This window comes from Falco naumanni, chromosome 2, assembly GCF_017639655.2.
Source record: "Falco naumanni isolate bFalNau1 chromosome 2, bFalNau1.pat, whole genome shotgun sequence".
In the NCBI taxonomy this organism is placed as follows: Eukaryota; Metazoa; Chordata; class Aves; order Falconiformes; family Falconidae; genus Falco; species Falco naumanni.
In genome coordinates, this window is record NC_054055.1 from 65,627,742 (window position 1) to 65,644,035 (window position 16,294).

The window sequence follows — 16,294 nt, forward strand, 5'->3', positions numbered from 1 at the left end:
CTGGTGTTGGCCCGGGGCGGGAAGGTGGGTCGCCCCTGGTGTTGGCCCGGGCGGAGGCCGCCAGTGGCGGCGGGGCGGGCCGGGCGTTACAGGTGCTTAAGGGAAGCGCGGCCGGCGGGCCCGGGCCGGCGCGGAGCTGTTCCACCTCTCCCCCCTTCCCTTCCCCGCGCCGCCACACAAAGGGCCTCCGGCTGCCTCCCCCGGGAGCTCGCACGGCGCTGGGGAGAGGAACGGGGCCCTGACAAAAGGCAGCCCCTCTCCGCCGCTCCCGCCTGCGGGCGGGGCCCCGCGGCGCCTCCCCCGAGCTGCTATAGCCGCCCCGCCGGCCCCGGGGGGAGGCGCTGCCCCAGTCGCCCGGGCGAGCTGCTGAGCGCCGGCGGCAGCGGCCACCTGGTCCTCCGGGCAGGGTGCCGAGGTGAGTGGAGGCGGGCTCCTCGTGGCCCCGCACCGCCCGCCCGGCCTCCGCTCGCCGCCGGGGAGCGCCACCATCTTGCTGGGGGCAGCGCTCCCCCGCGGGCGGAGGGCGGGCAGCCCCCCGGGCAGGGGCGGGCGGGGGTGCGCCCCGTGCCGCCGCCGGCCGGGCTCCCCTCACGGGGCACCGGCGGCGGGACTTAACCGCTGGTCACCGGGACGCCTCGGTGGGGGGTTTCTGTGCGTGGGTGCTCTTTCTTTCTTTTTTTAAGCCCACCTTCAGTTTCGTAGCGATAGGTCCGGGTTAGGGGAGGAAGCGAAAACAAAGGCAAGCGCGGTAACCTGCCTGAAAACGGAGGAATAAAGGAACGAACGCGATGGGCGCCTCGGGATGCCCCCTCCTCCCCGGGGGTGTGGGCGGCGGGGGCTGCCCCGCCGCATCCCGCCCGGCGCCGTGCGGTGCGAGCGGGGCTTCTGCCTGCGGCGCCCGGCTCGTAGCAGATGAGCGAGGCATCCTGGGTCTGGAGACAAAGCGGTCCCCTGGTATGAAGAGGATGTTTTAGATCCGGCGTTCTGTTGGCTGGTGTTACCTGCAATGGTTAATCACACGGACTGTAAGGATGTTTCTGCAGCTTGTGGTGCTTATTTACTTTCTGTATTTCACTTGGGCTGGACTATTAAAAATAAATTAGGCAGCTGTGTTGTCTGTGGATTTGTTGTTTGTTTGGTTTTGGGTTTTTTTTTTGTTACTTCTGTTTCTTTTTGTAGCAACAAAAGGAAGGAGACTTAAGTGTTTGCAATCTAAAAGCCAGAAAGAAAGATTTGTTTAAAGATATTTTTAGCTGAAAACCTTGAAAAAGAACGTAAAACTTATCTTTATAGACTTGGCAGTAATTTGCTCTTGCAAACCCTTTATTTCATTTTTAAAGCCAGTCTGATTTAGCGATTTCAGAATAGCTGAGAATGTGGATAGGGTCAGAAAGCAAATAAAAAGAAACCAAATCAATTTTCTACAAGATCTATAGATTGCCTTTTTATGACAGTCTTCAAATGCTTCTCAGAGTTTATTAGTGTATGTGCAGCCTTTCTGGCTTGGGGAGTGAAACAGTCAAACTAATGTTCAGCAGTAGGATCTGTGTTTATTAAATGTACTTAGCCAGTGTAAATTTGGTTAGCATATTTAAAAATTAAGAACACCATTCTAAACAAAAGCACATGTCTTGTCATTTAAGTAGGAGGGGAGAGGAAAAAAATTGATTTGGACCCTAATTCAAGAAGGTGCTAGAGCAAGGCACAGTCATAGAGTAGAGGATTCAGCATTGTTTTCATACTTGCTGATGTTGAGCGCCATTTCTTGTGTTTTGGGCCTGGCTGCTACCACACAACCCTCTTTCCTGCCCTTATCAGTTCTGTAGGGAGGTCTGGGGTAAATCCACGTGATTTTATTCCGTTGAACTTTGAAATGCTTGTGTGTCGGATGGCTTCCAGAAGCGATATGCTTCACTGATTCAGGATTGGACTATACAAAAGTAATTACAGAAGTTGCATGGAATGGCTTTTTTTAATGACGAAGATGTCTGTAAAATCAATCTTGAAAGCAGCCACCTGTGTGCCCTGTTGAGGCTTTGCAGGAGCTTCAGAATAGATACCAGGTTTAGCCATCTTAAAATGGACATCTACTTGCAGCTTTTAATACAGTGTTCCTTTCAAGATGAAGGTTGTTGTCAATTGCTATTTCTAACAAAATGACACTGCTAAGTAAATCTCTAACAACTTCATTAGGAAGCATTCAGCACGGTTACTTAACAGAAAATTAAATCCCAAATAGATCAGAAGAGAACTTACTTCTTCTTTCTTAAAGGTTCTCCTTTATCTTGTATTTCTGTTCAACAAATTCTGCAGGCACAGGATGTTGGCAGTGCTCTCTGTCTCTGTAGGCAAGCAGTAGGGAAGGTTTCTTGAGCTATAGGAGATCTCAGCCGTGCCTTTTTCTCCTGTGTGTGTTATGGTGAAAGGCTGAATGCTGAAGCTACGAGTCTTGAGGGTGTTTTTTATGGGTTATTGCAAAATCCTTTAGATCTGCAACAAGCTGGGGTTGGGCGGGAGGGGGAAGAGAAGGGACTTGTGGAGTAGATGTTTTGTGAGCCCTTTGAAACTGGACACCTATTATATGTTTGTCAGCAAGTCGGTGGGATGAAGTGACCCAAGTGATCTCTCTGAGACCTGTGTCCTCTAAGCTGAGGAAAGCACATACTCCTGTTACATGGTCACTGAACAAAGACGGTGTCCTAGGAGCTTTCTCCAGAGAAAGGTCTTTGACATTCCGAGTTCTGATTTGAAGAGAAACTGCTAATATTCTAATGTTGTTTCCATAATAATTACATAAAAAATAAACAGAATGTGCCATGTAATCACTGACCTTCGGAAAGTAGCATATATTTTACTACTTTCAATTTACTTAGTTTGGGAGTTAACTAGGGTTTGCCTGCTTGGCTACGGGTACCTCTGAGTTAAACAAATGGTATTTGCATAGTGTCTTCATGCTGGTGGCTGTGTTTGGGGTTTGTCACAGCTTTGTGTGTGCAGTCATAATGCATTGGTGAGATGGAAGTTTGGGTTCATCATGAGAACAACTTGAATACGGGGAGATTTATCAGCCCCTTATTTTAAGGGGTCAAGCATGTAACCACCTCCTTTTCCACAGAATGCTGCATAGCATTGTTAGTTTCTATTGTGTTTCAGACTTAATTTAAAAATAAAACCTAGCTTGTCATTCTCTGGGGTCTTGAGAAAAATCTCATAGACGTGATCTGAGTGGAAACAGATATAGACTGTGAACAGTTTGAGAGATGTGAACTGCTCTCTGTGCCATTTTAGAGGATACCATGTTCAGGCCAGAATGATTATTTCATTTCTCATGGATGGAAAGAGAAATGAGTGGGAAAGAAAACTTTGGTGTGTGGGGGCAGTATGAAGGGGTGGGAGGAGAAGAAATTTAGATACCCAACTCCAAAAGCTCAGTTTTCAGGAATGTAGGTGGTTTGGTGGGAGTTTTAAAGACTAAGGAAATTATGCTACTGCTGATAATGATCCCTAGGCAACTAGAATTCTGTAATATGGTGCTTTTCTCACATTTACATTAATACTCTACAGACTGATTTTCTTTGGCTATGTTAACTGAAAATAGGGAAGATCTTTCACCCGCCTTAAACGGGAAGTTTGTACAAAATGGACAGCAAGACACTTCACAAATCCAATACGATACTAAAGGCGAGGGCCTCTGCTTTTTCCTGTAGTGAATTCAAAGTAGAAATAATGTGTGTGTAGGGTCTAGATTTCTGAAGGGCTTGAGATGCAGCTTTGGTTAGGATGCTTGCAGCTGGTGAGGGAGGAGGAGGAAATTCTGGCTTTGTCTATACTTCATTTAATACCTGCAAGAAGCTGTTCCTTTGCCCTTATGCTCTGCTCTGCTCTAAGTCTGTGGGCAGCTTGGTGTGCGCTGGGCTTGTAGCTCTGAAAAGGGAGAGAGAATTTGGCTGAGTACTTGAAGCTGTTCCAACGCCTATCTGCAGTGGTGTAGGCAGGCAGTAGGGAAGGTTGCTCAAGCTTTGGGACAACTCTGCTGCCCTCTGTGATGTGTGTATGTTTACCTTTTTATTCTTTTTGTTAGATGTCTTAAAATATAGATGCGTGATTCTGAGTTACCTAACAAATAATAAACTTTTCTTGTGTGGCTGCCCCCAAAGGAGGAAGGAAGACAGCTGAGTGACTTCATTTAAACTTGTGTTCCTCAGAAGAGAAGTGGCTACCTATCAGATGCTTTCTTATTTATTAAACTTTTAATTTCTTTTATGAAACACATAATTCCTTTCCTTCCTTTTAAGAGGCCTGTTTAGCTCTTGCTAAGTAGTCTTACAATTTCTTTGAAATTACTATTTCCTACATAAGTCAGTTGATGATTTCTAATGCTTTGTGAAAGGCTTTTAAATAAAAAATGAGAACATTTATCTTGAAAGACTACTTAGTACTCGAGTTAAATGTTGATCACAGTAAAGCTCCAAATGAGAAAAAGTTTAGTCTTTAAATCGATTTTGGTTTAAAACATGTAAGGATATTCTATGTGCCCTAGAGAGAGATGCGAATGTCTGGGGCTTTGTTGCTGCTGTTTTTTCCTCTTCGTCTTTCTGAACAAAATGGGAAGGGGCTGGGGGAGGGGCAAGAATAGAAATACAATATCTCCATAGGCAGAACTTAAGTAGTTTAATAGGCTTTAATAAAACCCTAAAATGCTTTATTGTTTATATTAGATGACTCATTCTTTGTGGCACTCTGTCAATAACGTATACAAAAGTGGCACTTTTCATCGTACAAACTTAGGTTCATCCACAATTGTCTTGGACTCCTATCGAGTCAAAGCGAGGGGTTGATGAGCCTCAGCAGATGTGCGTCTCTCGTACTCCAGCGAATGCCGAATATACATCGGTCACGTAGCTTCTTAACTTACACCTCTCAGTGTAATGTCTCAATTTAGGTGGAACTACAGTGTATGCGTCTTACGTTTTTTGCGCTTTACCTGTGTATTGTGCAATGGGAAAAATGACTGACCAGCGTTGCAAAGTGCAAAACTTGAAAAGAATGCTGCAGCCCAGATAAATGCACTTTTTTTTTTAAAGATTCTCATAGAAACAATATTGATGGGTTTAAATGCTATTCAGTGTATTTTAATCCATTATAAAATAAAGAAATATTAATTAGTACTACACAGACATTGGTGTCCAGTTCAGTCCGATGCTCCTGCAGAGACCAGTGAGGTACACAGATGAGCTCTTCATCAACTGGACTCCACTATCTCTATTGATGTGGGTGTACTGAGCTTCGTGAATTACTAAGTTTAAGCCTGCCTGTTCAGGCCAGATAACATATTAAACAGTTTTTCTTTAAGAGCATTGGAATAAAGTGTCATTGTGTATATGGAAAACAAGGGTGTGAAATCTTAGTAGGTGCTAAATTAGGACCAGTTTTCCCCACACAAATATGTTGGTTTTTTTTTTTCCCCAGTGGCTTAAATGGAGCAGTGATGAAAGCATGGTAAAATGTTGCAGGGATTAAATGCCGAGTAAGGTAATTTACAGGTCTGAAAGTATCAGACAAATGATCTTAGAAGTGAGATATATTTCAATGTTTGTGTTTCACCTGACTAGAAATGATGCTGTGCCTAAATAACCAGGGAAACAGCTGAAGAAATTGCACCGTGATCCCATAATAGCATATTGACTCAGAGCAATGGGGACCCTAGGAGTCAGGTTTAACTGCCATGGTGAAATGGTTGCAGAATATGAATTTAGGTTTCTGAGATAACTGGATGCCTTATGTAATCTGGTTACGTTTGAAGATAATTATTAATTCCTTTGCAATGCTGTTCTTGAATTAAAGGGGGATTTTGGACTGGAAACTGAAGTAGGTTTGGCGAAGTGTGTGTGCAGACTGATTCAGAAAGGACTCTTGCTTTCAAATTGTTTGAATTTCATAAGCAGTAGTTCAGAAGGCATTTACACCTTTAATTAAGAATAGTGTGGAGTGCTATGTAATAATATACATTTTACTACTTAATATTACATATTAATGCATTATTGGCCCCATAAGTAACTACAGTTTCAAAGCTCATCCACTTAGCATGCTGCCAGACCTTGCAGGTGAAGCATGCTGTGTACCTAATCGATACCAAAATAGCTGGCAACTACTTGTAGTAAATAGGGGGATGCTGACCCCTACGTAGCGTTCCCTTGGGGAATGACTGGCATCACAGGGGGAGAATGGAGCTTTTACATGGTGCCTGTGAGTTCACAGTGACCCGTTGTACCTGCTGTGTTCTTGGAGGCTTTCCCTCCTTCCCAACCTAGAGCACGTGCCAAAGCTGTAGCGTATCTCTGTCTGTTTTCGTACAGTGGTAAGGAACTATCACATTTGTCAGATGCACTCTGCCAAGTCCCACATGTTCCTGTGTGCTTTGCTGTATCCCCGTTAGAATTGTATTTTGATAAACTTCACTAAGCTGAGAAGCAGGTCTTTGAGTTTGTGTAACTTGTAACCTTAGTTGGTGTCAGCAGCAAGCGCGGGAGTGCTGAACAAGAGGAGCCGTGGCAGGAGCCTGAGGGTGGCCCCAGCACAGACTGGCTGACCAGGGCACTGCTAGCAGGGTCTGAACGTCAGAACTGGGCACTGGTGACAGGATCTACTAGCCAACCCTGACCCAGTGAGTGATGGACCTGGTCCCTCCAGGGAATCCAGTCAGAAGTGAAAGGACCCAGAGCTAGGACTCAAAGCAGGGCTGCGGTGTAGGCCTGCCCAGGGACAGGGCTGTAGGCAGGCGCGCCAATGGCCTGGCTTAGGTAGGGACTGAAGGCCTTGGCCTGAACACACGTGCAGCTCTTGGGTCCGTGGGTGGAGGTCCTGCGTGAGGCTGGTCAGGGCCAGTAAAGTCTGCCAGTGCCTTTAGTCCCTAACAAATGAATCCAAATTCTGCCCTTGCTTTTCCTTGGGTATTTCACCAACTTTTTTGTCTACAATCTGGTTTAAAATAAAACAGAAAAACCCAAACGCACAAGCAGTACTGGCGTGCAGAACTGGGATTCAGGAGCAGTTGTTCAGACCCATAAATGTCAAATGGTGGTTTCATTCTTGGGTCTTTTGTGGGTTTTTTGGTACATCAGCCTAGTTTTTATGCTGGTTGAGGGAATTAGTTTATCTATGGATGTTTTGAAAGAGTTAAGAAAAACTACTTGTGCCTGCAGTATCATTGCAGCAATCCGAGTGGACATGTATCTGTCAGGAATGCTGTGACCATTTGGAACATTGTACATTAGTTCTTAAGACGAAAGAATAAGTTGGGTTTTTCTGGCTTTTTACTGTCTTTTTTTTTTTTTAGTGTTTTCCTACTTGTAGACAATCTTGGTCAAGTCAATTTTGTGAATGTCTCTACAGGCCGCCTCTCTTTGTGAAAGTATGACAGACCTATGTAGTGATTATGTGTCAGCCCTCCCATATTTTTTCCCCAGCTACGTTGCCCTCTGAGTCCCTGAGCTGTTAGCTTAAAAACTAGGTTCACATTACTGCTCTTAAAACCGAAATGATGAGTGGGTCAGAAAACTAATTAATTAAATTAGGATTAAGGTCATAAATGTGTGTCTCTAACTGCACGTTTGGATATAATTATTTTTGGTTATCTTCAGGAGTTTCCGTTCCTTAAGGAAAAGCAGTAAGTTAAAAATTTATTCCTAGAGTAATTTGCTGGCTACTGAAACACACATCTAGCTGCTTTCCAGTTCACCTTGCACAAAAGCAGGGGAAAAACTACTAGAAGTTTTTGGGTTTACTGTCTCCTTCAGAGGAGACTTCCCCATCTCTGCCCCAGTTCTGGGGGTAAAAAGGAGTTGTTCTGGACAGGAGAACTTTAAACTTTACTAAGTGGCTTTAAGATGTAAAATCTGTTTATTTAATGCCTCAAGTGTAAGGGTAATTGGAACACACAAACACACCCCACTCCCACAAAACTGAGAAAAACATTTAAGTGCTACGAAATGCTTCTTTCATTAAAACCCCTGTGCATGTGCTGCTTTGGTACCTGCTTGTGCACGCTTGTGCCCGTCATTGCACGTACCATGTCAGACAGTTGCAGAGGTAGGTGCAGCTTAGAAGTACTTACTATGTACTACATACATTATTTACAAGCAGCATGTGCTTTAGTACAGCTGTAACTGTTTGCCACTACCTGTGTGACAAGAAGGATATGTACACTGAAGCAGCTATGGAAAGAGTTGAATGGTTTGCTTTTACCTGCATTACCCATCCTCTGACAAATGTGCCAAGCCTGAAAGTCTGGAAACAGGCAAAGGGAGAACTGAGGAAACTGGCACTAAGTTAGCTAAAATAAAACAAAATTACTGTCTTTAAACTGGGAAGAAGGTGCACCTTGTGGTAGTATTTAAAGTAGAGTGTTTTATCCAGAAATGCTTTCTTCTGTTGAAGTAAAGTAGTAAGTGATAAAGTATCCTTCTTGGGTGATTCCTGGGAGATCTGGTGCTAAATAATGCAGGGGGTTTGGGTTGGGTTTTTTTGGCTGTTTCTTTAATGTAACTCCATTTTAAAAGCTTTCTTCATGTAAAAGGATTTACTTTCTTCACGTCTATAGAACTGCCATCTTTAAGTGTAATGTAGAGAATCTCTGTATGTATCATTGTGAATATCCGTGGTCTGGATTGATGCTTTTACTCAAGCTAATCAGCAGCTATAAACAGAAATACGCTAGAAACACTTGGATTTAGATGCTTGTAGGACAAATGGAAATCTTGCATCTCTCCAGGTAAACATAAAGCTTTTTGGATAAGGAAGAGATGCACATCTCCCCTGCTTGGGCCTGGCGTTTTCCAGGTAAACTTGGAAAAGCATGTTCAGGTCCTTGTGTTTGGAGGTTTGGGTGATTTGGTTTGGGTTTTTTTTGCTGCCCACATGCCCTCTGGAGGAGAGCAGGAACAAGCACATTTCGGGGTGTGGTATGATCTCCTGAAGAAATGACACCTGCTAGCACTTAGCAGAATTCCCAAATACCTTTTAGCAACTCAAAGTATTTGGAAAGCTCAAGCTGTTTGCTCATGTGGAAGAAATCTTTTACAGTTAGTGATGATTTAGTTGTAGTTTCAAGAAGGAGATTATTTTTGCTTATGTAAAAGGATAAAATCACTGTAGTTCTGTAGCATTTGTACATGTACATTGAGAAACCTGCAGATGTTTAAGAAAATGCTCTCTCTCTTACCTGGAAGCACAAATCGGCTTGCTAGTAAGTCCTGCCTAGGCTAAGGGAACAGTTGCCCCCTTTTTTCCTGTCAGGAAGAGGGTAGCCTCAAAGGACCTGGGTGCTGTGTCGGAAACCAAAGAGTCTCTTCTTCCTGCCGCATTTCCAGTGTCAAGGTTTCCTTCAGTTAGTTGCTTTAATAAAGTTTTGAACGGTAATTTCAGGGACACACACACACACACGCCCTTGCAGAAAGCATAGTATTGGTTTTTTTTTAAATTATTAATACCTATTCCTACATTATTTTAGTTTTTGACAGTCCATGTTTAGGGGTGTTCTTTCACCTAGTTAAACTGGGTTTCAGAAGGTGCTTTAAGACTAATATTGAGTTGTTCTGCTGAAAATATGATACAGATATATTTTACCTTTATGCGGTTGTTACTAAGATCATATGTAATTTGATATTTGTATATTGTTTGGGGTTTTTTGTGATTAGCTCCCTGACCTAAGATATAAGTGTTTTGAGAAACTACAGGGGACTCTTGACGTTTTTATTTTGGGTACAATACTATTAACAGTTATTATAAACCACGTATTTTTTCTTTACATAAAATCAAAGATATGATAATCTGTATGTAACTGTCTTAAAATGATTTTAAACTTTTTTCAACTATCTAGATTTTTTCTTACAACGTGCAGAAAATTATTTTCTGTTTGTTTTTAAATTTCAGAAATCCACTTACAGCATTTTCATGTCTGATTACCGGTATTGGAGGCTGATCCTGTGCAAAGAAACTGGAAGCTGCAACTGTTTTGCAACAGCCAACCAGTCTAATGAAGAGCAAGAAGAAGACACAAACCATCAGGTTGTGGTGTCAGATATCATGCAACTTGTGCGAGATAAGCTGGAGGTGCCAGAAAGCACAGCAGGTGAGAAAAATATAGTGTATTTTGAAAATTGCCCAGCTGGCTGCCAAACTGTGTTAAGAGGAGGACTGATGGTTTTAAGAATTTTAGCAATGATGTCTCATCACTAGCAATGACAGTAGGGCAGGAAGTCCAAATAAAAGAATAGCTGACTATTCACTTGGAGAAGGGTGATGTCACTGCAAAAACAAGTGTGAAGTAGCAGCCAGTGAAGAGCATAAACCTTTACTCAGGAGGACTGATGCTTGTTATAAGAAATTAAAATAATTCTATAAATTAATTGATTAGCAAAAAATAGTCATCCCGGAGAAACCTGACCTACCTTCCAACAGTTTTAAAATCATGTTCTAGAGAAGCTGCTGAGAAGAAAGTATAAAATGCTTGTGCACCTTATCATGTTGCTTTTGTTGCTGTGGTCCATAAGCAGAAAACTGTAGTGAGTGCTAGTTTATAGTTACAGGGACTAAAAATACATTTTTTCCTGTACCACCTGATCCTGTATTCACCTGTGCAGGAGGTTGTTGCATATATGAACTAAGTGACCTTTGCCTCGGTTGTAGTGCCGATGGACTGTAAATCTATGATTTGATTAACAGTTGTACCTGATAGCATTTGGTCTTTATTAACACATCTTATTAACGTTTTTTAAATAAATTTTTTAAAAGCCTCCTAGGTAAATAAAAAATATTTACATGTATCCATGCAAACATCTCTAAGCTGGAAAGATGATCCAAAACAGGAAAGATGAAATTCACTAAAATGCAGTCTTGCATTTAATATACGATTACAAGGCAGGATAGGACTCTGTTGTCGTAAAAGAAAAAAAGCCCACCTCATTATTTCAGCCTGGATGAGCAAATTATTTTGGTGATACTTCAGAATGATTGATATTCAGCTCTGGCTTAACAGGAAGTAGTTACTGGAGTAATCATTTTATTGGTGTGCTAGCAAGATCTCTGCCAGAATACAAGATTTCTCTCAAAGCTAACAAGGAAAGATGCAAAAAAAACCCGCAGAAGAGCCAGAGAATGGTGTCAGGATTGGTCACAGGGTTACAAAATATGACTTCTGTGGAAATAAGAAGGATGTATCTAGACTACAAGAGAAAACAGAAGGGAGAGCACATGTATTCTGACTTTGTAGTTGAGATCTTTGTAAGTTATGGAAGAAGGTGGACATCTGCTTGTTTTAATTTTCTTTTTGTCCATAGCCTCTAGTGAAACAAACCACAGCTGGAGGTGAGCTAAGTGTACTTGATTCAGTCTCAGCTTTAAGCTAGGCTAAGAGATTTCAAGACTTTTTTTTTTTTTTTTTTTTTAATGGTGATTCTTTGGTGGAAGAAGAAACAAAAAGGACTTGGGAAGGCAGGCCTGGAGTATGAAGTCAGAGGAAAGGTAGTTCTGTCTTGTATCTTCTGGAGAATTTTCAATGGGAAATTGCTGCTACTCCTCTCCAGAAATTCAGGGGACAGTGGTGTTACGTTCAGACTAAGGTGTGTATGTATTCTCTGTTGATATAACAGTGAATTGACAGTTGACTGGTTGATCTACAAAGGAAGTTTAGTAAGATGCACAGATAAGAATCAAAGCAGTGAAGACAGACCGGGAACTGAGTTTATATATGTACTACATAGGCATGGGTCTGCCTATAATAACCTGCACATAATTGGCTATGCTAATTTCACCTGTTAGCTGTGGCTGCTATCTTTCCGTCACTGAAGTCCATATGAAAGGAGTGTAAGGTTTAGTATAAGGTTCTGGACTAAGTTTCCTGGTCAGAGATGTAGCAGCTTTTTCATTGAGGATTGCATCCATGCCTGGTTTGACAGCTGAATTACAAGCCACTAACCAAAACAAAAAAGCACCTGATAATACTCTTTATGCCTGCGAAAGAGTGGAGTGTAGTTTAAAAAAAAAATGGATGCTTGTTTTCTTTTGACTTGAAGAGAACAGTGTGTAGACTGGGAAAGGAGCTTTCCCAGAGATAGACTTCTGAAACATAGTTGCAGATAATTTTCTGGTAAAGTTATTAAATTTTAAAACTAAATTAAAACTAAAAAGAGTATGAAAGCTCTTTCTATGTGATTACTAATACTGTTGCTAGTATCACAGATTGAATGACTCGTGTTTGTGGCCGTTTTATTTGGCCTTGATTTTTAACAAATTATTGCCTCGAATTGATGCAATCTGCATGTTAATGTTTTCTGACTTTATCAAGAGACTGCTAAAAATTATCTCCTCTGGAAAGAACTACAGTGGCATAACATGGTAGATATTTAAAATGGACAGTTTGTATATTGGGTATGTGGTGGGATGAGCAGTTCTTTTGCTCTAGTTCTAACACTTGTTCAAGTACTTATTTCAGGAAAAGAAGCAAGTATTTTTGTGGCTGGGTAAAGAAAGCCATAGTACCTTGTTTAGTGAAGCTAAGCCTTATGGTCTTGTGGTGGGAAAAGGCACAAAGAGAAATGCTGCTGCAGAAAATAAACTCCAGCAATGTTGTTTTAGTGCTTTTCTGTTCTGTTTTTGGTTTCTGTAAGCAAATGTGAGTCTCTCATGCAGACTAATACTATAGGATGGAGAGCGTCTTGATGCTCTTCTCAGTTAAACCATATGTTGCTGTTTCTGAAGTTTTAACGCCTCTGTTGCATCCTCCTCCACAGGAACTCATCTGCTATAATATTGATACTACGTTAATAGCAATATTTTTACTGCAGTGTTTTCCTAGAAGTTATAATTAAGATCAGGTCTTCATTGTGTCTGTGAGTTTACACACACACAGAACATGTTGCATTTTGGAAGGCTTAAAAAGTTAGCTTGGAAGAAATGCATGCACAATTTAGCTTGAGGCAGAGCACAACTGAGATAGAAGCATGATAACGTCTAACCAACTTGTGTGTGCTCTTGTCTCATTTCAAATTGTGTGTAATACATCCTTTCATCCTTTCCCCTCTTGTTTTCAAAGAGGCTGGAAAATGGAAAGATTGTGGAGAAAGGATGGGGGCATGAAAGACAGTCATTAGTCTTTAAAAATGAAAAAAAAAAAAAAAGCTAGTATTTCTATAGTTTCTCAGTGCCTGTTATGCTTTTCTACCTGTTTGGGGTTGGACTCCAGAAGTGCTGTGATTGGAGGCTTGTTTACATAACAGCGATGTGTTTGGGTTTGTTTTTTTTTGAATGAGACTTTTCTGCTTTGGAGATGGTCCCCTTTAAACAGTTCACACCTTTTCTTTACTTCGTTGATTTTCCCTCTCTACAGTTCATATCTGTTTGGAATATAATTTTTCACACAGAGTGTTTTAGGTTCCTGCAATGATGCTAAAGTAATACGGAAACAGAGGAAACCTTTTGTGGTATCAAGATTTGCTACTGTGACGTCTTGGGAACTGTAGTTGCTGGTGTTGTAACAAACAGCCTATTTGAATAAGCCTATTTATAATGAGGGTGCTACAATCAAAGCTTTTAAGCTATAAGTAAAGGGACTATCATGACTCTGCCTAGGTTTTGAGGAATCCAGGGATACAGCTGACTGAAATCTCCCTGGTCCAAACTTACCTGAGAAGACATACTTCATGAGTAAAAATTTTTTAAAAACTATTTTAAATTATAAAGTGGGTGTCTTTTTACTGTTTTACGTGATTGTGAGGATTTTTGCATGAGAAATTACAAGGCAGCTGAAAAGACAGTTGAGTGACTGCGATATGGCAATTCTAGCACTTGTAACAGTGCTGCAAAGCTCATCATCAGCTGTTGCACTCCCAAGCACTTGAAATGCTCATCTCTGTTACAGTCATGTGCTTTTGGAAAGAAATGTTAATTTGCATTGTTTTCCATACATAAACACCTTTTAGGCACTTCTCAATGGCATTATTGAAGCTGATGGCTTTGACTGAATTATATACCTGCTATATCTTCGCTGTCTGGAATAGTGTGGTCAGGTTATGTTATCAAGACCACTCATCACCCACATCAGAGTAGGGAAAAAAGCCAGTAACATGCTGTCTCTTGAACACTCATACATCTTGGTAACTCCAGTTATACTCTGAATCCAGAGTATAACTTCCGTTATACTCATTAGCCCCTTGCTTCCACTAGTCACAGCTGTATAAAAGCTGTATGAAGATTCCACTAGTAACATACGAGGGAAATATTGTAGACGTTCATTGTTATAATAATTATGCTTTTTCAAATTAGGTGGCTTTTCAGAAAAACAACAGCTCACGTTGTATGGATCAAGTCCATTCTATTCCTTGATGTGTACAAATACAACCTTTTAAAAATCTTAACTAAAAAATAAGAAACTTAAAATGATCTGTATAAGCTGCTTTTATTGGTAGCTAAAAGAGTCCCAGTACATTTGTGGCGGGGGGGAGGGAAGCCCTCCATTTGTGCAATATACTTGGAAAGTTCCTTGATTCTTGGAGCTGTGTTATATCTCTGAACTTTATCATACTCAATATCTCATTAGAATTTTAATTTTAGTTTGCAAAGCTGTGTATATTACAGCATACTTCAAGTAACAACTTAATGAAAAACTTTTTTCAAGGGATTACTTGCAAACTAGACTTAATACAGCTAGCAGGTATATGTACAAAACGAGGCTATGAATATCATAGCAAGTGTTTTTTATAAGGCTGTTAGCAGACTCAAAAAAATAAATAAAATGTCAAGACTAAAATTTGTGAGGTAGTCAGAAATTTCTTCCATGTAAGAATTCCATATGCAGCTGTGACAAGACTGCTTTTTTCATGGGAATGAGAACAGCGTGCCGTCATCTGATTCACATTGGTACATCTTCTGTGGAATGAAGATGACGTAGACTTCTCAGCCTGTCCGTGCAGATGCTAAATAGCCTGTGACCTTTTTTGCCTTTAAATACAAGCCAACTAGGGCAGGAGTCCCTATGCTATAATACACAAGCCACTTAGTGACACATGGCCCAGCACAGAACAGGGGCCATTGCTGTCCCTGGTGGCATCTGTCATAATGCTCAAGTAGGGGGTACTGGGGATTTATTTTCTTTTTTGTGAGTACAGAACTGGGATCACCATAACTGTGGGCAGACAAAAGGTGGTGGGCTGTTTTTTTCTGTATGCTTCTCTTTGTCTGCTTAGTGACAGTGCGTTGCCGCTAAAGGACAGGCTGGATTTTACTGTGGGAGCTTTTAAGTATATCCATGCTGAGCTTTCTGTTTGGTACTAGTAGACTGATTGATGTGAAGTGCCTGTCCAAATAAGGTATAGCAGATATTATGTGTGCACAGTTAGTAATTCTCAGTGTTCAAGGCTATTTGCTTCCAGTGGAACTCAATTTTATAAATAAATGTTTTTACAGACCTGTTCCTTTACTGGCCACTGTAGGACTGATACCAGTACCAGCACATGTTAATGAGCCAATGTTCTTGTGTGTTAATTAAGAGAGCTGCTTTTTATTAAAACTGAATTCCTACTGAAAGAATTTTGCAAATTCTTATGAGTTTAACTCCTCAAAATGAGATATGTTTAAAGCTAATTGGAATAATTATCTAACAACATGGAAAGGAGAACCTTTGCGTGGTAAACCTCATCTGTATTGTGTTCCTGCCTCAAGTAATAGAGCAATGAAATCCCAGTCTGATTCAAATCAGTAGGAGTCTTGCCAGGATTTTAGCCTCAAGACTTCTAAGATATGCAGGTTAAGTAGCCTTTTAAATGAAATTAATATTAAACATCTTACTTTAATTCCTTCTTTCCTGGGAATTACAGCAAATATGGAATATGTAAAAATAACTTCCTGTTCAACTAGTAGCATTCAGTTCAAGAAGTTAGAGCAGAAAAGCTCTATTAGTGCAAAAAGGCATTGTCAGCTAAAAATGAGCTATGGAGAGGTATTTCAATAATGTCAGCAATAAAATGCAGAGTGTGTGTATGTATGTGTGCATATATATATGTCTGTAATGCAGTGCTACACAGCTGTTTACTTTTCTGCCTCTGTGGCTATTTCATACAGTAACAAAAAAAGAATGCAGCTTTAAACAACAAAAGAAAGACATTTTCAGGAAATAGTGCTTGCTGCCTTTTATTGAAATTACTCTTATCCTTTATTAACTGCTAGGGGTTTTTTCCTGTTTTATTTTTTTTCTCCCCCCTCCCCATTACGAGGCCATTAAGATAAAGCTGAACCTCTGGTA

At 41.1% G+C, this 16,294-nt stretch overlaps 1 protein-coding gene across 16 annotated transcripts in view; it reads left to right on the forward strand.

Moving 5' to 3' along the window:
• The first annotated feature begins 325 nt into the window (after window positions 1–325).
• Window positions 326–16,294, forward strand: part of MCF2L (MCF.2 cell line derived transforming sequence like) — a 164,170-nt gene continuing 148,201 nt past the window's right edge. For all 16 annotated transcript variants that reach the window (XR_005826492.1, XM_040584555.1, XM_040584554.1 and 13 more), the window contains exons 1-2: window positions 326–415; window positions 9,931–10,129. Coding sequence is in view for 15 of the 16 variants with exons in the window: in XM_040584555.1 (XP_040440489.1) it covers window positions 9,952–10,129 (178 nt within the window). In the remaining variant the exon portion in view is untranslated. The remainder of the gene's footprint in view (window positions 416–9,930; window positions 10,130–16,294) is intronic.